Source organism: Hipposideros armiger, unplaced genomic scaffold (assembly GCF_001890085.2).
Source record: "Hipposideros armiger isolate ML-2016 unplaced genomic scaffold, ASM189008v1 scaffold_949, whole genome shotgun sequence".
Lineage (NCBI taxonomy): Eukaryota > Metazoa > Chordata > Mammalia > Chiroptera > Hipposideridae > Hipposideros > Hipposideros armiger.
The window spans coordinates 308,730-332,690 of record NW_017732299.1 but is presented as its reverse complement, the minus strand read 5'-3'; the positions used below and the strand labels follow the sequence as shown (position 1 = coordinate 332,690).

General features: G+C 38.5%; 1 protein-coding gene and 1 pseudogene across 1 annotated transcript in view; both read left to right on the top strand.

Annotated features, from left to right (window-relative positions):
* Nucleotides 1–23,961, top strand: part of GPR158 (G protein-coupled receptor 158) — a 409,585-nt gene that overhangs the window by 247,590 nt on the left and 138,034 nt on the right. Inside the window, exon 4 of the mRNA XM_019630809.1 lies at nucleotides 5,526–5,749. Coding sequence (XP_019486354.1) covers nucleotides 5,526–5,749 — 224 coding nt within the window. The remainder of the gene's footprint in view (nucleotides 1–5,525; nucleotides 5,750–23,961) is intronic.
* LOC109375429 (60S ribosomal protein L32 pseudogene) lies at nucleotides 15,875–16,316 on the top strand (annotated as a pseudogene).

Below are 23,961 nucleotides of genomic sequence, written 5' to 3'. Positions count from 1 at the left end.
CTAGATCAAGAAAGGAAAGACTGGGTTAAGAAGGACTATTTCACAAAATAAAAATTTTGCATAGATACTTTTTCTTTATTAACTTAACATTTGTTGTGGTTCTGTTTATGGTAGCTTGGTTTGGTTTGAGGAGTGGTTGCATTTATTAGGAATCAATGTTGTTTGTTGATGATGTCCAGTGGTTTTAAAACTATTACTTTTTAATATTTTGTCCATTTTTTGTTTGTTTGTTTCTAATTGGAAGGTAAATTTAACCCCTGTTCTACCATCTTGGCCAAAAAGGGAAATCCTGAACTCTGTCTCTGCGATCTGATCTTAGAGTTCCTGACATTTTGGTTACTCTCGTCAGACCATCTGAATCCTTGCCAACCTTCTCATTTTATTAGGTATAGAGAACCTTTCTGGCTTCATTCACATGACTGTCCAGTTTGTATTCAAGAGTCAATGAATTCATTGTTTTCTTAATATCAAGGCTTTCATACTTCATAGCTTTTGTAGTGCGTGCTCGGTCATTCCTCAACTTTGTGTCTCTATTAGATATCTGTTTATCATCTCTTCATCCCTTGGCCCTACTTCTTACTCTAGCCATTGCTGTGACTGTTTCCTGAAACTGCATTAACTCTGTACGCTACTGCCCACACCCCATAGCTCCCTGGAACCCCACCCTGCTGACTTAGAGCTACATCTCCAAAGACACTCTCAAGACCCAGTCTACCAGCCCAGCCTGTGCAACTAAGGAAGCTCTTTCAACAGCTGAGCCACACAGGGAGTCAGCAGGTAGCAATAGGTCTAGGGGGCCCTGGGCTTTTTGCTAAGCTGCCCCAGGCCCAGTACTGGTGGCAGACATACTCAGTTCAGAGGGAGGCCATCCCAACATGCCAACAGGTCCAACACAAGCAGCAGACAAGCACATTTGGCTTTGTAGCTCCTACTAGGTAGCCCTGGTCCAGTCACAGGCAAGGCTGAAATTGTCCTGCATGGGGGTCCCTTCCAAAAGACACCAGAAACAACATACCCAGAGGACAGCTTTAGACCACACCAGAGCACTACCCGGTTAGCTCCATAAGCAGCACACCCAAAGGGTGGTCTCAACAGGCACAAGAGCCCACAGGGCCAAATCTCTCTCTAAGGGGTCAGCCACCACACAGCAGTTCATACACTGTGGGCAGAGCCAATCCTCATAGTCAGCCTGGGAGTCAATCCCAACCACTGACATGCCAAAAGCAATAAAGACCCAACTACAACAGAACACACACAACACAATCAAGGGACACACCTGGAACACACACACAGGAGATCAGGGAGATTGTGCCATTGGACCACATAGGACACCTACTACAGAAGACCACCCAGCAACCATTGAGAGATGTAGGAGATCTATCTAATCCATAGAGGCAAACACAGAGAGGCATCCAGAATGAGGAAACAAAGAAACATGTCACAAGTAGAAGAATAGGAGAAACCTCCAGAAAAAGACCTAAATGAAATGGAGGCAACCAACCCACCAGAGACAGAGTTTGAAACACTGGTTTTAAGAATGCTTAAGGAACTTCATGAGAATTTTTACAAAGAGATAGTAAGTGTAAATGAATGACATAGAAACCATAAAAGAACCAGTCAGAAATAAAGAATACAATAATTGAAATGAAGAATATACTAAAAGGACTTAACAGGAGATTAGATGAAACAGAGGATCGAATCAGTGATTTAGAAGACAAGGTATCATAAAACACCCAATTGGAACAACAAAAAGAAAACAATAATAATAATAAAGAAGATACCTTAAGGAACCTCTGGGACAACAAGAGTAACAACATTTGCATCATAGGAGTACCAGGAGGAGAAGAGAGGGAATAAGGGATCAAGAACCTATTTGAAGAAATAGTGACTGAAAGCTTTCCTAACCTGTTGAAGGAAATAGACATACCTGCCAAGGAAGCACAGAGAGTCCCAAACAAGATGAACCCAAACAGGCCCACACCAAGATACACCGTAATTAAAATGACAACGGTTAAAGACAAAGAGAGAATCCTAAAAGCAGCAAGACAAAAGCTGTTGGTTACCTACAAGGGGCTCCCATAAGACAATCAGCTGATTTCTCAACAGAAATTTGAGAACAGGCCAGAAGGGAGTAGCAGGGAATGTTCAAAGTAATGAAAAACAAATGATAGCAAGGCTATCATTTAAAAATTGAAGGAGAGAGAAAGATCTTCCTAGACCAGAAAAAGCTAAAGGCATTCATTACCACCAAGCCAGTATTACAAGAAATGTTAAAAGGACTTTTTTATGCAGAAGAAAGGAGAAAACAAACAAATGAGATCAAAAGTATGAATAATAAATGGCAGTGACTATGTATCTATCAATAATCACTTTAAATGTAAATGGTTAAATGTTACAATTAAAAGATATAGGGTAGCTGAATGGACAAGAAAACAAGACCCATGCTATCTTCAAGAGACCCACCTCAGATCAAAAGACACACATAGAAAGAAAGTAATGGGATAGAAAAGATGTATCACACAAATGAAAACAAGAAAAAAACTGGAGTAGCAATACTTATATCTGATAAAACAGCCTTTAAAATGAAGACTATAATAAGAGACAAAGAAGGACATTATAATAATAAAAGGATCAATCCAACAAGAGGACATCACCCTAGTAAACATCTATGTACCCAACATAGGAGCACCTAAATATATAAAACAAATATTGATGGACATAAAGGCAGAGATTAACAGTAACACGATAATAGTAGAAGACTTTCACACCCCACTGACACCAATGGATATATCTTCCAGATAGAAAATGAACACGGAAACAATGGCCTTAGATGACACACTAGACCAGATGGATTTAATTGATATTTTAAGAGCAGCATTTCACCCCAAAGCAGCAGAATTTACATTCTTTTCAAATATACTAGGAAGTACAAATTGATAGTCACAAAATAGTCATAGGGATGAGAAATACAGTACATTTTTGACACTGTGAGAACTTCTACCTGTCTAGAGTCTCCCTCTTTGTGTTCCCTGATCAATACCTCATCCCCTCCCAGAGCTCTCTGTAGGTTCTTTCTCTGATACTTATCATTCTCCTACAACCCAGTCTAATATGTAGTACTTTTCACTTCTTATTTTATATTTCTCTTGGATAATGAGTTGAACCTCAAACTTAATTTGTATAATATGAAGCTTATCCTTTCCACTTGCTCCCTCTATACTTCAGCACTTTCCTCTGACTCTTGTTTTTGAACAAGTAATACCTTCCTTTAAGGCACCAATGAATTAGTAATTCCACTTTACAAGGTGTGATCAAGAAATTCGGTGAATGTTTAAATAAAACCTATTACAGTAAAATACACATTGTCCTTAATCCCCCTCAAAGTACTCCCTTTCACTTCCAACACACTTATCCCATTGTTCTTGCCACTTTCTGAAGCATTTCTGGAAGTTCTCTATCATGAGTGTCTTTAGTTGCACGGCCATGGCTACCTCAATGTCCTGAATCAGTTCCAAACATTTACCTTTCATGGTCATTTTTACTTTGGGCAAGAGCCAGAAGTCACATGGTGCCAGATCTTGTGAATAAGGTGGATGAGGTCACACTGTAATGTTTTTATTTGACAGAAATTGCCATACCAGAAGTGATGTGTGACACTGAGCCTTTCTGTTGTAATCAACAAATATGGTGAATGCCCCTGCCAAGTGCCATCCAGTGGAAAGGCAGGGATCTTCAGTACAGGAAGTGGCATGTTGAACCTTAGTAACAGCTTGTGACAAGTTTCAACTTGTTCGGTGCAGTCAGTCGGGCGTGAGCTACGATTAAGAGAAGGCGTAGTTTAAAGTGTGCTGTAAATCATCTTTCATCATGACAATGCTCCGTGTCACACATGGCTTCTGGTATATGGCAACGTCTGTCAAATAAAATCATTACGGTGTGTCCTCATCCACCTTATTCACCATATCTGGCACCATGAGACTTCTGTCTCTTCCCCAAAGTCAAAATGATTCAGGATATCCAGGCAGACACGACAGAGCAACTAAAGACACTCACGAAAGAGGACTTCCAGAACTGCTTCAGAAAGTGGTAAGAAAGAATGATGGAATTAGTGTGTTCAAAGCAAGGGGGAGAATTTTGAGAGGGATTAATGGCAATGTGTCTTTTACTGTAATATTTTTTTTTATTTAAACATTCATCATATGTCTGATCACACCTCAGACATTTCCCGTATTTGGAGAAGAGAAAGCTAGACACTATGATTTATATACATTATCTTATTTATTCCCCCACAGCAATTCATATTTTATACATTAGTAAAATAAGACCCAAAGTGGTCAAGTGAGTTGGCTAGTGTCTCAGAGTTGTCTAGGGATGTGAACTATATCTGCTGGACATTAAAAAATTTGTACACTTTTGTCTATGTAACAGCATGACTCTTAAAAAGCAATGTATCATGAATCATCAAAGAAATATTCAATTATGTTTTTTGCTATTGTATTTATTGAGGAAGGAAAGCAGACACATACATTTTAGAAAAACTGTAAATCTTCAACAAGAGTTTAAAGTAATTAAGACTATTAAACTTTGTGTTATTAAAGTGCTCTTTACCAGAATAACCTATTTTCCAAATTCCTCAATCAAGGTTGTGTTATATACGGAACTGTGTGGTGTGTCGTCGTGTTATATGCTAAACGGGGTGTATATTCACTAATGTCTTTCATCTTGAGTTGGAAATAGGGTTGTATGTGTTATTAATCACATGGTTTTCAATGTTAATCTCAACAGTTAAAGAGAATCTTTACCTGTTGGACTTCAGAAATAAGTTAAGTTTGATAATTGAGACAGAAGAATCTAACATTAAAGGGAGGATCAATAGCAGCAGTTAGTTAATAGTGTGAAAATGTCCTATGTGTTTGCAAAGTAGGAAATTACACAGTATCCTGTAAGTATGGATTGTACTCTGGGCAAAGGATGCACCATCATTAAGCAATTGCATACTGAACAACTGTTGATTAAGTACAATTTTATCCACTTTAGAACTAATGAACTTGGTAGATGAGATCCCTGCTGAATTAAGGCACAATCAAAGCTTCATTCTGGATCCTGTGCCAGCTAGGTCAAGAAGTTCCAAAAGTGTTGTGTGTATTTACTTGGTATAGGAAAGACATGACTTTCTTATCCTTCCTTCTGGTTAATTCTTTACCAGATATTTATGGAATGGGATTTGTGCTATAGGGAGTATCAGTTGGTGAGTGGTAGATAATGATATAAAATAGAAAACTGTTCCCTGCCTTTGAGGAATTTTAGTTCCATTTTTGCTAATTTTCCTTAATTAATTTGAATGACAATTTTTTTTTCAGTCAAACGGATAAAAATAATTTTGTTTTGTGTCTAAAGGCAAAGTAACTCTCTCCTCTAGCAAGAAGGGGAAAGGAATGAGGAGGTAAGGATGTGTTATGACTCTGTACTCAGTCTCAGCTACCTCAGAAGTGCAATGACACTGTGGTTTTATTTGGAACTTTCAGGAAGGGGTCTGGATCACCATTTTGCAGGAAATGCAAAAGATGTGTCGGAAGAAGCCCATGTCTGCCTACCGTGCAGGGAGGGCTGCCCCTACTGTGCTGATGACAGCCCCTGCTTTGTCCAGGAGGATAAGTATTTGCGACTTGCCATCATCTCCTTCCAAGCCCTGTGTATGCTGCTGGACTTCGTTAGCATGCTGGTGGTCTACCACTTCCGCAAAGCAAAGGTAAACCCAGGTACCCTGGTTATGATCTTCCTTTTTATTATAAAGATGACCCCCCCTTTTTTTTTTAAAGCAAATAGAGTTTTTCCAAATCCCAGTATTTTCTCTATTAAGTAGAAATCTTACTATAATAGGTTCAGACAGACGTATGATAGTTATATTTTTAGCTCCCCAGGAGAAATGGGGATTAAAAATATGAAGCTTTATTATAACATTTTCTTCTACAGAATGTTACCCCCTGTTTAGCCTGGAGCTCAAGTACTTCATTCCCTTAAAGGCCTCTCTTTTTCATCCTCTCTTTGGCCTCTTGAAAAACGTATTCTGCCAATACCTAATATTTTGTTAATTTTTCCGTATCCAGAAAACTTTGTGATGTTTATTATATTTCATTTCTTATTTCTCTTAGTTGTATTTGAAGATGGTAAATAGACTCAACTATTTTTGAGCATATTACACTTCGAAGAATGAATTTATTCATGACCTTATAACTGCTCTTGCATTAGTATCCCAAAATAATAGTGGTCTTAAAAGCTTATATGGCTTTTGAGAGAGCCTGTCCTTTGGTTCGGTTCTGAGAAATCAAAGAGTAGTATAAGCATTTTTAGGCTTTTCAGTCAGGAGTGGACGAAATGCTAAAATGTTCAGAGCAAGGGTTTCTGGGGAGCTGTCTTCAGTTGGCCACTCAATTAATAATATGTAGCCAATGTTGTGTCAGAATTTGTATTCTCTTGCTTTCAGAAACTTATTTATGCCATTGGAAAGAAAAACAAAGCCTAAAGTTTCCACCTTTTCTGAACTCAAATGACCCTTTTATGTCAGCAAAATTGTACAGATTGGTTCAGATTACAGAGCTCATTGAAACTAAATTGTTTCCATTAGATATTAAAAAAAGAAAATAACTCTGTGAATGGCATCGATTACAAAGCCTTAAGTTAACATTTTAAAAAAATAGCCTCTGTTGAAATTCTGTAAGAATGTATCCATTATGTTAATTTATAGACTTTAATAGTTATTTTAAATAGTTTCATTAACAGAAGCAAACAATGCAAATTAAAATGAAGCTTTAAGCCAGCAAGAAAATGTAAACAAGCAAATGTTTCTTCATTTAACCCATACTTGTCTTTGTTTTGAAACAAAATATATATTAAATTGTATATATAATAGTAGCAGGCATAGAGTTGGGAAATATCTAATCATTGTTACTTAAAAAAATAATTGGTTTTTTTTTTAAAAGCCTGTCACAGCTACAGAAGGTAGAATTTAAAGGTCTGTTTATTAAACTGCTCTGAAATCTCTCTATACAATGCAGTGTATAACTCATATTTCTTTATGCATCTTAGTTGACTTTAATTATTAATGATTGCTGTGGTAAATGGAGTTAGTGATATATTATGAGTAGAATATTACATTGATACTAAGAAAATGAAGATCATTCTTGCTGGATGAATGTCTTCATCTATGTTAATGTTACTTAACATTTCCAAAGTTATTAACCATGCAAATCTCTCTGGACTTTCATACGAAATGCTACTTTACCGGGCTATCATGAGAATAGATATCTTTAAATGTCATTTGGTGAAATTTCTACACATACAAACTAGTTGGAATAGATAAATTAGATATTATCTAGTTTTAAGATGGTCACCTTTTGAAGAATCAGTCAGTTTTCACTGATTGTGACATAATATAAAAGTGGAGACTTGGGGGAAATCAAGTCAGTGAACATATAAATAGATTTGTTACTAATTTTCTGGTTTTGATATAAAAATATGACACAATTTCAGAACTAGAATGGTACAGCCTCTTATTTTATTGAAAAGAAATCCCAGCTTCTGAGAGATTGTAAGTTGCCCGTGTAACACAGCTACGTTGGGATATTTATGTTTTGTCTTATTCCAGCACTCAGAATAAACACTTCTAGGAGATTACAAGTGTAACTGAATAAATTGAGGCCTAGTGAAAATATGGATAGGGAAGCTTAGGTGAAATCAAGGGTGAGGTTAAGATGTGAAATGGATCCTATGGGGGCAGGTGTACTGTTCTCGCCCAGTGCTAGAAAGAAGAGCTTCTTGGAGATTTCTAGGAACAGTGCAAAGAGGAAAAAAAAGGAAGTCATTGTTCATGAGGTAAAAACTGACCAGTCACTCAGGTGGAACGTGAATATTCCTAGCACGAAGTCTTGAAAGAAATATCTCCTCTGGATTCTTATACAGAGAATATTATTAAATGTAGCAAATGATAAACACCTTTACAGGAAATAGAATAATAGTTTTCATAGCTTTGTTTCTGTTAATACTTATGAATGTGTGCTAAAGTTTTAATGCTTAACCTTTCACTGTGTTAAATGATTTCAATTTTTTTTCAAAATATGTCAGAAATCCACAAAAACCAAAAAGTTGGTATTTTGACTGTTTTATGCATTTAATAATAACAATTTGAGCTGCTTTGTATATAAATGACATTATTTTTATGTGTAAAAATTTCCTACTGGTATTCACTCTTGAAAAACACAAAAATATAGAAAAATGTACATCTGCTTTCCTAAACTTCCTTTCTGGAAGTTTCCATCCACAGTTAACAGATGGAAATATTCATTCAGATATAACTGACCATTGCGGCAAAAGGGTTTTAAACATAGCTTGGGTGAATGAGTTCTGTAGGGGGTATCACAAATGTGGTTCCGACGCATAGTTCTTAGCTATTTAATGTTAACGCAGGGATACCTTTAGAATATCTAGATTAGAGTTGGACATTGTGCAGCACTCGTGCCACCACCACAAGGCCACAGTGGACACATAGGGTTATCTTTCCCATGTCATCCGGAATCAGCTTCTGGGCCCCTCTTGTCAAGCAGGACTTTAAGCAGGTTCTGTGCATGATCTATTGGGTCGTTGGAAAAGTCATGGCGTATTTTGTCTATGTTTTTCGAAGTTTATTTATTTATATAAAGAACAAAGATCAATCAATGATATATTGTCCATTTTGTTTGATAACCTTTTGCCATCTTTCATTGAGCTTCATAATTCCTCGTTCATAGAAGTACCTGTCTTTATTTGCGAAAAACGGAACAAGGTGCTGATTTACAGCCTCTTCTGAATTGAATGTTATACCACGCAAGGAGTTTTGAAGAGAGTGAAACAAGTGGAAGTCTGATGGCGCAAGGTCAGGCGAGTTTGGTGGGTGTGGCAACACATCCCATTCAAGCTCCAATAATTTTTGACGGGTGATCAAACTTGAGTGTGGTCTCGCGTTGTCATAATGAAACACAACTCCTTTACAATTAACAAGCTCTGGACGTTTCTGGACGATGGATTCGTTCAAACTGTCTAATTGCCGACAGTACACATTCAAATTGTTTGGCTCCTTGGTAGGAGCTCGAAAAACACGACACCTTTAAAATCCCACCACACTGAGAGCATAACCTTCCTCTGATGAATGTCTGCTTTCGATGTCGTTTGAGGCGAATCATCACATCAGAACCAAGACCGTTTGCATACCACATTGTTGTAAACAATCCACTTCTCATCACCAGTTATCAGTCGCTTCAAAAAAGGATCATTTTCCTCACGTTTAATGAGCATATTGCAGATGTTTATACACGCCATCAAATGAACTTCTTTGAGTTCATACAGAACCCAAATATCGAGCTTGCTTACATATCCCAGCTTCTTCAGGTGGTCATGAATGCTTGAATGATGGATGTTCAATGTTTCTGCAATCTCTGATGCAATCAAATGTGGGTTTGACTCAATCAATGCCTTTATTTTGCCGTCATCCATCTCGGTGGCCTCCCTGACCGAGGAGCATCATTGAGATCAAAATCACCAGCATGAAATTTCGTGAACCATTGTTGCCACTGACGTTCTTGTAGAGCATTGTCACCATAAACTTTATGCAACTTTTCACAAGTTTGGCACACGTTCTTCCCTTTATGGAAGTAAAACAGTAAAGTATGGCGAAAATGCACAGTTTGGTCTTCCATCTTCAACTTGTAAAATCTCCAAAACTCAGCCAAATCGCTCAATTTATTTTAGAATGAAGCTAGAACTGTCAACTGGCAAATGACATAGCAATAAATATAGATGTGAATGACTCTAGTACTTCCAAAAACGAACGAGCGCCATCTGTCGCAAACATGCGTCATGACTTTTCTGATGACCCAATATTTGCCTTCCTGGATCTAGAAAAATGGGAGGACTGAAAATTCTTCATGTAAACGTCCTTAAACATAGTTGCTCTTTACTCAGTTATCGAAAGGTATTCACTGAGTGACATCGAATTTGAGATAATAATCCCTCTCAAGATTGGAGGCATTTTTTCCATATTTCTGTTGAGTAAGAAGCTATATAATGTAACATAGCATAACAATATAATATATAGTGAGCCAAACTGGGGGTAGAACTGACATGCCCTAATGAAGGCTGAGGCATCTACTCAGGCATGCACCTGAAGAGAAGCCCGCTCTCCCACCTACAAGGAGACACCCTGAGGGGGCCCAGGAACACATGGTTAGAGAAGGCACCTGAGCTGCAATCTGAGTGTCACTCCCTCTTTCCTGTTTCTCCAGCATGGGAACCAGATTCTTTAGTCCAGTTTCACGAGAATTCATGGTATGTGACACCTTAAATACTTTGTGTATGGACTAGATTTTATTTAGGGCCCATTAGAAATAGATGTTTTGGGAACTTACGCCCCTTTTATTGATATGATATTATTTCTTCTGTAAATTGACAGAAATGACCACACTAACAAATCAAAAATGGGAAAAGCAATGCCAGTGTCAAACCCAGCAGCTGATCCTGTCTATCTAGACAGCATGCAAATATGCTGTAATGGTAACAGAGAGGCAGCTCTCAGTTCTAAAATATGAACTGATCATATGAAGAGATATAATATGATATGGAAATTTATGTCTTTCAGTTGCACTGTTCTAAGGAAGTTTTGTTTTGTTTTATTTTGTTTTGTGTTGTTTTGAAGTCCATTTGGATACATAAGGTTTACCCGTGCCTAAAATAATCAACTTTGTAGTTGCTAAGTACCAGCAATCATTGGTCAAAAGTTTGTTTAATATTTTATCATTTTAAACAACACAATCTAGATTCCATTATATTTTAGGGTCTGGCTTGTGGTATGATACCACAAAGAGCAAATTATATTTTACTCTACACAAACATTTAGGGTAACTAATTACGTTTGTCCTTGTGCCCTTGGTTAAAGAGTAAATCTGTCAATAAACTGTGAATGATTTTGAACCCAGTGAGTTCTTCTGAAATAACAGCAATTTTAAAACACTATTTTAAAGATCTTGAGCATTAAATATTTTCAAATTATTTCTACAATTTTCACCAAATATTATGACAAGTAACATATTTTTCTATTAGCTATTCTGAAGCGAGAATATCATTTCATACCGCTTGATGTCAAGTGTTAGTAAAATTTATTTTCAAAGGAAAATTTCAGAGATAAAAGATACACTGGAAGGAGCAGCAGCTTATTTCACTTCTGAAAATAATCTTTTGGTTGGATAATTCTTAGTAAATTTTAGCATTTTTGTTTGAACTTAGTAGTTTGAGGGAAAAAATGACAGTCATTTTTTAAAGTAAACATAATGTGGCTTGTATTTTCCCTTCTATTCTTGTAATAGTTTTTTTTTTCATTAGAAATTAATTGACAGGGATTTTGTAACTGCTCATTTTTGGTTTGGAAAATTAGATGTTTTAATATAGAACCTGACACAACATGCATCCCCCAATGTATTTTGTCAACAAGACAATATTTTTTGAGTTCTGAGTGGAGTTCAGTCCCCAGATCAAATTTAGAGTTTCAAATCTTTTATTTCTCTTATTAATGTGGAAATTAGTTCATTTGTAGGTTACTTTTTCTTGAAGCTACCTTTGTTAGCAATCAGGAATATCTACTTTTTCTGTTTATGAGCCTTTCCAAATTATTAAAGGTAAGCTTTAGAACTAAATATAATATTTAAACAATTAAAATAAAATTAAAAGACAAATTAGAAAAAGTATTTTGACATGACATGATAGTAAAGGATTGAGAATCTTAACCTAAAAACAAACAAACATTTTAGGTATCAATAAGAACTACAAAAATACCCAATAGGAAAATAAGCAAATAAAATTCATCAGAAATTTGTAGAAAAAACAAACATAAAAATCTGTTCTCTATATCCATGAATAATTACAGAAGGCAAATTAAAACAATGAGATATACTTTTATAACAATAATTCTCCGTGTTGGCGAAGATGTTAGGAATTTAGGTGCTCCCATCCATTGCTGATGGTTGTGTAAATTGGAAGACACTTTTGAATGAAATTTGGAATTTTGTGTAATAAACTTAAAAATGCACAGTAGTTTTAATTCTAGGAGTCTGTACTAAAGAAATCATATATGCACACAGGACTTACAAATATATTCATATGTATTTCTCATAGCACTGTTTGTAGTGCCAACAAACTGGGAACAATTAAATGTCCAAAATTGGGTTAGCTCATCCATACCATTAAATATGTAGCCCATAAAAGTGATATTATAGAATATTAAATGATGGGGGAAAATGGTTTTTAGATAGTTATTTAATATAATCTTCACCGCCACATTTCTACCATGTATTAAAATTTTATTTCAGCACTTTTCTTTTTTTTCCCTCTCCTCTCACCTTTTCTTCTCATGCCATTTCTCTCTGCCTGCCTCCTTCCATTCCTTTTTTTCATTCATCATCCATCTGCTGAGCACCTACTGAGTGCTTGGAACTGTTACTCATCCTGGGAATACAATGACAAAACAGGGCAAACAAGCTCTGTGCTCTTCAGGAGTTGATATTCCAGTGTGGGGCTGGTGGAGATAGGCAATAAAAACATAAAGAGGAGTGTATCAGGCGGTAGTAAGTGCTGTGATCAAAACGAAATAGTATAACATGATAGGGTGTAACTTTGGAGTTATAGAATTCTTACAGCCACCATGTAAGTTGGTATTATCCTCATTTTATATTTGAATAAACCAAAGTGTAGAGAATTGAAGAATTCATCCAGTGTTACTTGGGGAAGCCAGGATTCACATTCAGGTCTGTTTGACTTTATATCACGTTACAGCTCTTAACTACTGTGCTATACACTATCTGTCATGTGGTTACAATGCAAGTATTTATCTTAAATTCTAAAAAGTAGCCCCAGCCAATCTGGCTCCATTGTAATAATCGAAGTTCTATGCCTGCGTGCATTCTTCCCTCTTCCTCATTCCCTTATGCCTCATCAAAACTTACATGTCCTGTGCTTCATTCTTGCTATATGTCTGCTAGTTCACTGAGTACATTTTCTACAAGGCACCATTTTAATAGCTTTGTAAGTTTCTTGACTCTGCTCATTTGTTACTGCATAGTTTTGCATTTTAATGGCATCCTTTAATGACTTAACCCAAGGAGCAACATATATATAATGGTATAGGAGTATATATATGTATGTGTGTGAATGTATATGGATGCCAGTGCTAAGGGTCCATATGAGGAGAAGCAAGAGAGTATAGAAAAATAGTTTAGCTGAAGGGTCTCTTTCTTCCTGTGCTTCTTAAAAAATGTCATTTAAATAACCTCCTACTCTAGCTGGTGGCAGCAGTACTAATTATGAGTTAATGAAGAACTAAAGTGATTATAACATATTCAATAGCAGCTCAGCTCGGGCCGGGACTCTAACCACTGTTGCTCAGAGCTCACACTCTTGAGCGAGCTCTTAACCAGCTGAGCCACTCGGCCGGCCCCAAAATTTTTCAATTACAGTTGACATTCAATATTATTTTGTATTAATTTCATGTATACAGCATAGTGGTTAGACATTTGTATAATTTAAGAAATGATCCCCCTGAGTAGTCTAGTACCCACCTGGCACCATACATACTTATTACCATAACATTGACTATATTTCCTTTGCTTTACTTTACATCCCCATGATTATTTTGTAACTACCACTTTGTACTTCTTAATCCCTTCATCTTTTTCACCCTGCCCCAACCCTGTCCCATCTATCATGCCAACAAATCTAGTACCCATCTGACACCATACATAGTTATTATAATATTATTGACTATATTCCTTATGCTGTACCCTACATCCCCATCATTACTGTGTAACAACCAATTTGTACTTCTTAATCCCTTCCCGTTTTTCACTCATCCCCAACCCCACCCTCACCTGACAACCATCAAAATGTTCTCTGTATCTATGAGTTTTTTTCTGTTTTGTTTGTTTATTTTGTTCTTTAGATTCCACATATAGGTGAAATCAAATTACATCTGTCTTTCTTTGTCTTACACTCCACTCAGCACAAAAACCTCCAGGTCCATCTATGCTGCTGCAGATTGCAGAAACTCATTCCCTGCCCTGGCCAAACAGTATTCCACTGTATATATGTACCACCTCCTCTTTATCCATTCTTCTATCAATGGACACCCAGGCTGCCTCCACACCTTGGCTATTGTGAACAGTGCTGCAATGAACATATGGATGCACATGTTCCCTTGAAGCAGCATTTGGGTTTCTTCAGGTAAATCCCCTGAAGTGAGATTACTGCATCCTTCTTTGTCTCTTAGCCTTTGTTTTAAAGTCTGTTTTGTCTGGTGGAAGTACAGTTACCCCAGCTTTTTCATGGTTTTTGTATTTCCATTTTCTGGTGTTGGGCAAGTTGGGTGAGGCTGGGTCTCAGTGAGTCAGCAGGGTGGAGCAAGTGGAGCTCACCAGGCCAATCAGATTCAGATTTGCCCTGTGGGGGCGGGCTCAACACAAACAGGATGGCGTCTGCTGGCTGGCTGCATGGGAGAAAGGCCCCACATAAGGAAAACGGTGACTGTCCTTCAGCCCTCTCTATGAAGCCACACACCTCAGTTTGCCCCACTTATTTCTTCAACCCCCCCCCCCCCCCCGAGTTACTGTCCCTTCGCCAGAGCTCAAGGTGAGTGCCTGCAAGTGAATGAGTCTGTGCCCAGACCCTTTAAGAGGTTGTTTCTGTTTCCCACAGCCTTCCATCCCACCAGGATGGTTGGAATCCCTACTGTTTTTCACAGCCAGGTGTTGTGGGGGATCCTCTTACTGGCACCATATTCTGGGGTTGGGAGACTAGTTTATGGCTGGGGTCTCTTGCTCCTTTGAGGGGAACCTCTGTGTCTGAGATATCCCTCCCAGTTCTCAACCACTACATGGAGGTTTGGGGCTAGCATGTTTTGTGTCTCTGTCCCTCCTACCAGTCTCAATGTGGCTTCTTTATATCCTTAGTTATAAAACTTCTGTTCAGCTAGACTTCAGATGATTCTTCAGGTTGATTGTTCTATCATTTAGTTGTAATTTTAATGTGTTCACAGAAGGAAGCAGGCAAAGTTTTTATCTACTCCACCATCCTGAATCGCCATATATGTGGTTTATATGCATTCTTTTATCTGTATTTTATTTTATGTGGCAACCCTAATGGTTAACTCACCTGTGAGAAATTAAAGTGGAGAGCAGTTAGCTATATGAGCTAGAAATTGATTGCAGGAGTTTAGGCTAGAGCTACAAATTAGGAGCCTTGAGCATTAAGACATAGGAGTTTAAAGCTATGAGAATGAATGAGATGACCCATATAGGAAATGAAGAAAGAAAAAAAAGGAGAGGATGCTTGGGACTGACTCTTCAACATTCTAAAGTAGAATGCAATATGTAAGAACCCGTTCCCAATAACTGAGGCATAGCCAAAGAGATTAAAAGGAAGGGATCAGTGTCATATTACAGAATCCAAAAGACAGTGTGGCCAACTGTGGGGAATACAATGGAGTAATAGAATAAAATGAGGGGACAAAATAATGCACTGGATTTCGCAATACAGAGGTCATTGGCAGCCTTAGATGTGTACTTTTACGTAATGATTGAAGAGATAGAGAAAGCATGTGTACCCTAACCTCTAACAATCCTTTGGGAAGGGAATATAGAAATAGGGTGTTGGCTAGATAATGATCGTTAAAGCCATGCCAAATTCTCAGCTTTCCCAAGGAAGTGTTTAGAATAAGAAAAGGAGACATTTGAAACAGAATGTTTGGGCTTCCCCTCTCTTCCTCTGCGCTGCCTACAGAGGTGGCACTCATCCTTAGCTCGGTATCATGGCTGCCCTCAGACCACTCGTGAAGCCCAAGATCGTCAAAAAGAGGACCAAGAAGTTTATCCGGCACCAGTTAGACCGATATGTCAAAATTAAGCGTAACTGGCAGAAACCCAGAGGCACTGACAATAGGGTGCGCAGGAGATTCAAGGGCCAGATCTTGATGCCCAACATTGGTTATGGGAGTAACAAGAAAACAAAGCACATGCTGCTCATTGGCTTTCGGAAGTTCCTGGTCCACAATGTCAAGGAGCTTGAAGTGCTGCTGATGTGCAACAAATCTTACTGTGCTGAGATTGCTCACAACGTCTCCTCCAAGAATCGCAAAGCCATTGTGGAGAGAGCAGCTCAGCTGGCCAGCAGAGTCACCAATCCCAATGCCAGGCTGCGCAGTGAAGAAAATGAATAGACAGCTTGTGTGCAAATTGTGTTTTAATAAAACCATAAAATTATTCAAAAAAAAAAAGAAACAATGTTTGGAATAGATAGGAGAAAAAAAAAGGAGGAAAAGGGACAGAGGAATGAGATTTATTCAAAATCCCAGTAGAAGGAACTCAAAAGAGAGGGAGTTGTTAACAGTAGCAGATAATACAGAGTGATGAAGAAAAATGAGGCCTAAAATAGTTCATTGCTGTACCCATGTCACACTGTTTTAATTATTATAATTTTATTGGGACTTAAGTGGTTGGTAGCTGGTAGTATTAACCTTCAAAATCTTTTGGATATTTTTAGTTTTTACTCTTCCATTTTTAGCATTTAAGAAAAGCTTGTCAAACTCAATGCAAAACCCTACTGGGATTTTGATTGGGATTGCATTTAATAGCGTTAGAACAATTGTGTAGTCATATATTTATCCCTAATATCATTTGCAATAATTCCAGATGAAAATGACTGTTGGCATTTGATGATTATGAAATTATCAAAAACTTTTGCCTGAGCAGTTTCTGAGCAGTGATAGGCACAGAAGTCAGCTTATAGTGGGATCAGAGGTAGATTGGGGGTAGAAAAGTAGAGAATGTAAATATACAACATTCTTTCAAGAAGCATGGCTCTAAGGTAAGCAGAAAGAGGGTCTGACCAAATGACCAAAGAGGTGACTTAGGGTGGAGGGAGTTTTATCTTGAAAGATGGGAACATATTCATAAACTGTTAGGGACAGGAGAGAAGAACTGGTTGAAAATAAAGGAAAACAGAGGGCCGGCCGAGTGGCTCAGTTGGTTAAGAGCTCGCTCAAGAGTGTGAGCTCTGAGCAATAGTGGGTTGAGTCCCCGCCCGAGCTGAGCTACCAACAGGTGGCAGGATGGCTCAGCTTAAAAAAAAAAAAAAAGAAAGAAAATAAAGGAAAACATAGAATAATGGATGGGACAGGGTCTCATGAATAACAGAAGGGAATAGGACCCTGAATGCAGGTGGAGATTTCCAGTTTGGACGGGAGACGATCTGAATTGTACCTGAGACTAGAGAAATGGTGATGCTGACGAGGCAGATATCAATAATTTGGGGTTGAGGCAACCAAGTTGAAGAAATTCTACCTTGGGTTTTCTGTCTGAGATTTGGAATAAGGTCATTTACCGAGTGTGCTTGAGTGGAGTGAGGTAGAGAGCTGAGAAGACTGTTGATAGTTTGGTATAGCCACTGTCTGGGGAGGAAAGGGTAAGTCCAAATGTACATAAAAGGATTGCTGAGAGCCCAGGTCAAATTGGAAAGCACAGTTGTTTCTCTGAAGTTGTACTGAAAGGAAGAAAAGACAGAAAGTTGAAGATAAAACATATTAGCATAGGTAGTTGTGCTTACTGAATGGTTATCACTCAAGGAGCTATAAATATTGTGCAAGTGGCATTTTGCTTTATGTCTATTTGTTTTTTTCTTAAAGTGGATTTACAAAAGGTTTACTCTGTAAGTTTCTCAGTTCATTTACAGCATTAAAATGTGTGACCATTAATTAGTTTTAGAGAAATCCCCAGGAGGAAGAGAAATAACAGTAATTAGCATTTTCAGTTACAAATGTAGAAAATGATGCCTGATGATACTCTTGAGGTCATAATGCAAACCACTGTTTACTCATAATTAAATGAACAACATCCTCGAAATTCAATGAGAAGAGCATATTTTATAAGACTTTAGTGGGTGTATTATAGTTGCATGGCGTCTTGAACCCTTTCTGTCACAGGAGCTCAGTATATAGTTACAGTTAGGCCTATCCTAGTTAAAACTGAAATCAGGGTGATTTATTTTGGGAGTTTCATTTCCTAATACAGCAGGAGTCAGCAAACTATGATCTGCTACCTATTTTGGGAAAAAAAATCAAAACAAGGACTATTTCATAATATGTGGAAATTATATGGAATTCAAATTTCAAGTGTCCATAAATCAAATTTTATTGGAATACAGCCACATGTGCTTGTCTACATGTTGTCTCTGACTGATTTCACACTAAAAAAGCAGAACTAAGTAGCTGTGATGAGATGGTATGGTCTGGCAAGCCTAAGATATTTACTATCTGACTCTTTACTGAAAAAGTTGTCTGCCACTGAAAATACAGCTCCTGCCTGAGCTAGCCTCCATCCTCATCGGTTGTTCATTGGTACTATATATATTCAGGTGTTTTAGTCTTTCAATAAGGTACTCTTCAACACTAAAAAGCCTACACCCAAATGAATAACTAAATATACAATGCTGTAATTTCAGATTCAGGTCAGGACGCCTGGATACATTTTGGCTAAAAGGTCATCTCGGCTTTCTTTCATTCCACCATGCTTATGTGAGTTACAAAGATCTCGTCTAATTTGGAACATTTGCTAGGTTCTTGACCTGCTGTTCTTTTTCTGTGACATAGCAGGCCCTTCAGATCCTGAACTTAAAATTTCAAAAGAATTTTCACAGGCAAAATGGTTGAGCCAGAAGGCAGGATAGGAAGGCCTCAATCTGTATTTCACACATATTGGGCCGTCGGGAAAGTCATGATGCATTTTTGCATTGAAAAACTTAGAAAAATACGTCATGACTTTCCCAACGACCCAATAGATAACGGGAGCCCAAGCCCATTGCGTGGTTCTAAGAGAAGCTGGCCTGGAGAAGCGTGGCTTGACTGCCTTGGATCAGAATTTTAAATTTTATTCAAGTGTTTACTTTACTGAAACAAGATTTTGTTTGGGCCGTGAGCTCTTGGTCCTCTGATCATGTGTATTTAATTTAGCTCTGTCAATACTTTGGAGGATGGGTCTTGCTCAGCTAGAGTGCAGTGTGTCTCCTAGACATTTTAAAGCCTCATACTTTCCTGCATCATGTTTCTCCAGCTCGAGGTCAGGCAGCATCCCTGGAGGGGTTGCAAAGCTCCCTTCCTGGTAGTGTGTCTAGGTACTTTCTGTCCTATGGTTTTTTTCTTTTTTCTGAGATAGGATCACAGGGCCCTAAGGTGGTGGGAAAGGCAGCCCTGACAAGGTGTTATAAATTTTTCTCTTTCTGTTGGAGATTTTTAGAGGAGCTTTCAGGAAACCGAGGTTCTGTCTTATCTTCCTCTTTCACATCTATAAATACCATGCTGTCTTCCACACACCTATCAATATATCACCTGGCTTCCTGGGGGCAAAAGGTGAACCTGTTTTTGTTAGGTGTTCTTGTCTGCAGTATTTCAAAATGATAAATTCCTCTGGGGTTTCACTTCAATATTGGACCAGAACGCTTTCTCTGGATTTCCCCTCCTGGCCCTCTGCACCACAGATCACAGAAGAGAAATGGATTGAATGTTAGCCGAGCAAGTGGGCCTCGGCCATCATCTTCAGACAGAGCCCAACTCTGCTTAACCCTGAGAGGTGGGGGTTACGCTGCTGTAAGAAAAGATGCTGTTGGCCATACTTGAGCTGGGCTCCTTTACAATAATCAGGGAGAAAAAACAAGGCCTCTCAAACAACACCTCCTTTAATACATTGCTGGCTAGTTAATGTTTGTAGAAGCAAAGCATGTAGTTCCGTTTTGCCTTTTAATTATTCATAATAGCATTCTACCAATAATGCCTAAGAAATGCACTTGTCAGTGAGACATTTGAAAGCTGAGTATATATGAGAAGTTTAAGTTCAAGAGAAGTAGGATTCTCATTGACTGGTTTTCTCTTCCTTCTTTTGCTTTGCAAAGTCTGTGAGACTTAAATTATCTTTATAATGCTAATTAGCAAAGTGATGATTTCTTACTTATCACTAGAAATGTGCAGGACCTTTGAGAAATTAAAATGTTTTTAAAGCTTGTGAACCCATTCTCATGAATTCCCCATTTATTTTATCATTTCTCCATAAAATGTTACCAAGTTTAAGTTTAATGCGCTTCTGTGATATTGCTGAGGGCTCTTAAGGGTATATGTTATATTCTATTTCTAAATGTAATATTCAGATAGAATCATTTTTGAGACTTCAGTAGTGCAGACAATTTTTAGCTCTGGGACCCCAATTTAAAATAGATTGAACGTAGCACTCATCTTCTCGTTTCTAAAGCATTTGCCCTTATTTTTCTTATGAAAAATAGGAAGGATAGGGAGGCAAGGTGAATAATCATAGCAGAGAAGCTTAAAAGAAATGAGAAAGGCCATAACCCTTACCGGCCTGTGGCAGTTGAAATTGAATACATAATTATTATGGGAGCCATTATCATCCACAGTTACTGTTTACTTCCGTTCCATCTTTCAGCTTCAGCACTCTTTTATTTCTAGAATTTTTTTCTTCCAACTCAACTCCGCCCCCTTAACGCAGCACACACCAATGCTTCACTAAAGCTGTGGCTGTGCTGCTCTGCCTGGCTACCAGCTTCTGTTTAAAGGTGTCTCTACACCTGATTGAGTTAGCGATTACAGTGGCATGTGCTAGAATGCCGAAATCAATACTTTGCCTACTTCTGCCTCTTGCGATTTGGGGTGTGCTGCTTCTGCTTTGGAATTCATTCCACGATTCTCACCCTCCTGACTGCTAGGCCCTGGCTGGCCTATTTAGATACTACTATTAGCCACTCATGGATGGTGAGTGACTATGATTTTCAGTGAAGTTTTATGTGCTCAGGTTGGGTGGGTGTCACTTAAATGTATTAGGCAATCAATTTCAGAATCCCCTGGGCAGCCTTTTAAAATTTGAATGAAAAGACCCCTTTGCAGATCTTATGAATAAGTTTCTTGGAGTGGGGTCTCCAGGCATGTATAATTTTTAAAGTTGTCATTGTCGTGTCTAATATACCTCTTGGGCTGGGAACCACTGACTTATGCCCTTGAACATGATCATTATGTCCTCTACTACGGCTGGAGGTAAAACCTAAAAACAATTCTTCACATCTGGGGAAGCAGAAATGAGATTTTTCTATTCTTGTGCTTTTCACAATCACATAGACACTAAACCTTTTAGAAACCATAGTAATCTGTCTTTTTGCCTTGCCCGGTCAGAGAGAAATGAAACCAAGGGGCGGTGTATTCCTTTGGGGCAGTGAATTTCAAAGACAGTGGAGCACAGCAGAGAGAGAAGGGGCTGTTTGAACTGTTCAGGGTTCGGTTACTGAAATTAGATCCCTGAGCTGTTTACCCCAGACCATGAAACAGCTAAAAGGAAAATTTATTTTAAAATGTCTGTGAATGTAGAGAGGGCACAAACAGGAAAGCTGATTCTAAAAGATGTTAAACATGGAGGAAACTCTCCTACTTTGAGTAATCTACTTTGGGTGTTAGCAGCATGAAGTGACTAATAGAGACAATAAAAGCTGCACCAACTAAAAAGGAAGTTTCGGGTTTTTCTCTTTTTTTTTTTTTCCCCCTTTGACACAAATAAGCAAACAGAGAAATGCTTGCCTGGAAGTAAATGAGCAGTTAGCATAACAACAAATGAACCAACAATGCAGAAGGCAAACAGTGGTGGCTCACCAGTGAGATAAATACTGGAAATAAGCTGAAAGACATGACTATGTAAGGCAGAGTAACAAAAACAGACAGCAGACGAGAATCCCATAGAAATAACAGAGGCAGCTGGAGCGCCACTGAACCCTAGACCTTCTGGTCTTCTATTATTAACTCCGCCTAAACAATCTCAGACATTTCCTCTGCTCTCTGGACCCATAGTCCCAACTGCCTAATTGATATTACTGCTTGCATCTCAATATATCAGCATGTTTAAAACCAACTTCTGGATCTTCCTCGCCAAAACTAATCCTCTTCACTCTTTCCTGCCCCAGGGAATGCCACCAGCATCCATTAGAGGGTAAATTAGAACCACGGCATCATCTTTGACCGTTCTCTTTCCCTCACTCTCCATAGCCAGTCTGTCACCCATTCCTGGCAAGTTTGCACCCTCAAATGGATGCACTTTTTAAAATGTTTACTACCACCCTCCAAGCCCAAAATACCATCATCTCTTCCTTGGATGTTTATGGTCTCCTCCTGCATTTATCTGAATTCTGCTTCAGTATCTTCTCTACCCTGTAGCCAGAGAGGCCTTTCCTAAATTCAGCTTTATCATCTTAAAACCAGTCCCTTTCTTCAGTTCCTTTGGTGTCCTTTCAGTGCTCTAAGATAGAGACCCAAATCTTAAACCATACTTGTGAGTACCAGCGTGATTGGCATTGTCTATCCTTACAAATTCAGCGCTGACTTCTCTCCCCTTCCTTTGGCACTTCAGCCATACTCTTCTGTCATTTGATGAGACATGCACCCCAGGGACTTAATACCTGAGATTCCTTTCTTGGGGACACTATTACTTTCCTCTCTCCATCACCACCCCATCTGCTCAGCTTCTGTTTCTCCATCCAGTCTTTCAGGCCCCAACGCATCCATCGCTCTCAGTAAAGCTCTCATTCCTGCTTGGATTTCTTTTCTATGTCCAATTGCAGCTCTGAGTAGTTTCCCTGTAGAACAGGGTTCGTCAACAAGAATGTACTGTTTACATTGTGGACCAGGTAATTCTTTGTTGTAGGGTGCTGTCCTATGCATTACAAGTAGCATCCCTGACTTCTACCCACTAGAAGCAAGTCTTAACAATTAAAAAATATGTCCACACATGGTCACATATCCCCTTGGGGGAGGCAAAGTCACACCTGTTGACAAGCAGAGCTTCCGAGCAACAACCTCTACCTCAGTTTGTCATGTATATTTTTCCTCAAAAACTGAATACTCCATGAGAGCAGGAAGAGTGTGTGTGTGTGTGTGTGTGTGTGTGTGTGTGTGTGTGTGTGTGTGTTGATTGAAAGAATTGGGAAAAAAAAAAACAACATTTTTTTTTTAACCCAAAACATTACACATTAAGGAGAGGGCCGGCCGAGTGGCTCAGTTGGTTAAGAGCTCGCTCAAGAATGTGAACTCTGAGCAACAGATTTGCTGGTTCAATTCCTGGCCCTAGCTGAGCTGCCACTGAGCTGCCAAAAGGTGGCAGGTGGCTCAGCTAAACAAACAAACAAACAAACAAACAAACAAACAAACAAACAAACAAACAAACAGGTGGCTCAGCTAAACAAACAAACAAACAAACAAACAAACAAACAAACAAACAAACAACATTAAGGAGAATAGTGACACTATTGGGGAAAAAAAACAAACACCACCAAACATGGGGAATAAGGCCACTATTTAATTCTAATCTCCAAAGTTCCTTCTCTTTTTCTTTGTTCAGAAGGAAATTTGAGAACTCCATCCATCAAATCAGTATAATCTTGAGGTGGAGTTCACTGGAGAAAATTAGTCGTGGGATATATGCTTCTGGTCTGCTACTGAAGTCTACAGCTTGTTAAACTTCTTGAAGAGGAGACTCGGCTTCCCTAAATAAGCACCCTAAAAATCATAGACATTCTTCATGTAGCTCTGTGGCAACTTGGTATCACTCTTTAAGGGAAAACTATACCTACAACGTAGCTAATGTTTCAGTTTGAAATGGAGATGGAGCACAAAGCCTTTCTTAAATGTAACAGGACCAGAAGGTAAGGGGGGAGGGGGTGGTAGAAGAGGGTAAATGGGGTCAAATAGATGGTGATGGAAGGAGAACTGACTCTGGGTGGTGAACACACAATGTGATATATAGATGATGTATTACAGAATTGTACACCTGAAATCTGTGTAATTTCACTCACCATTGT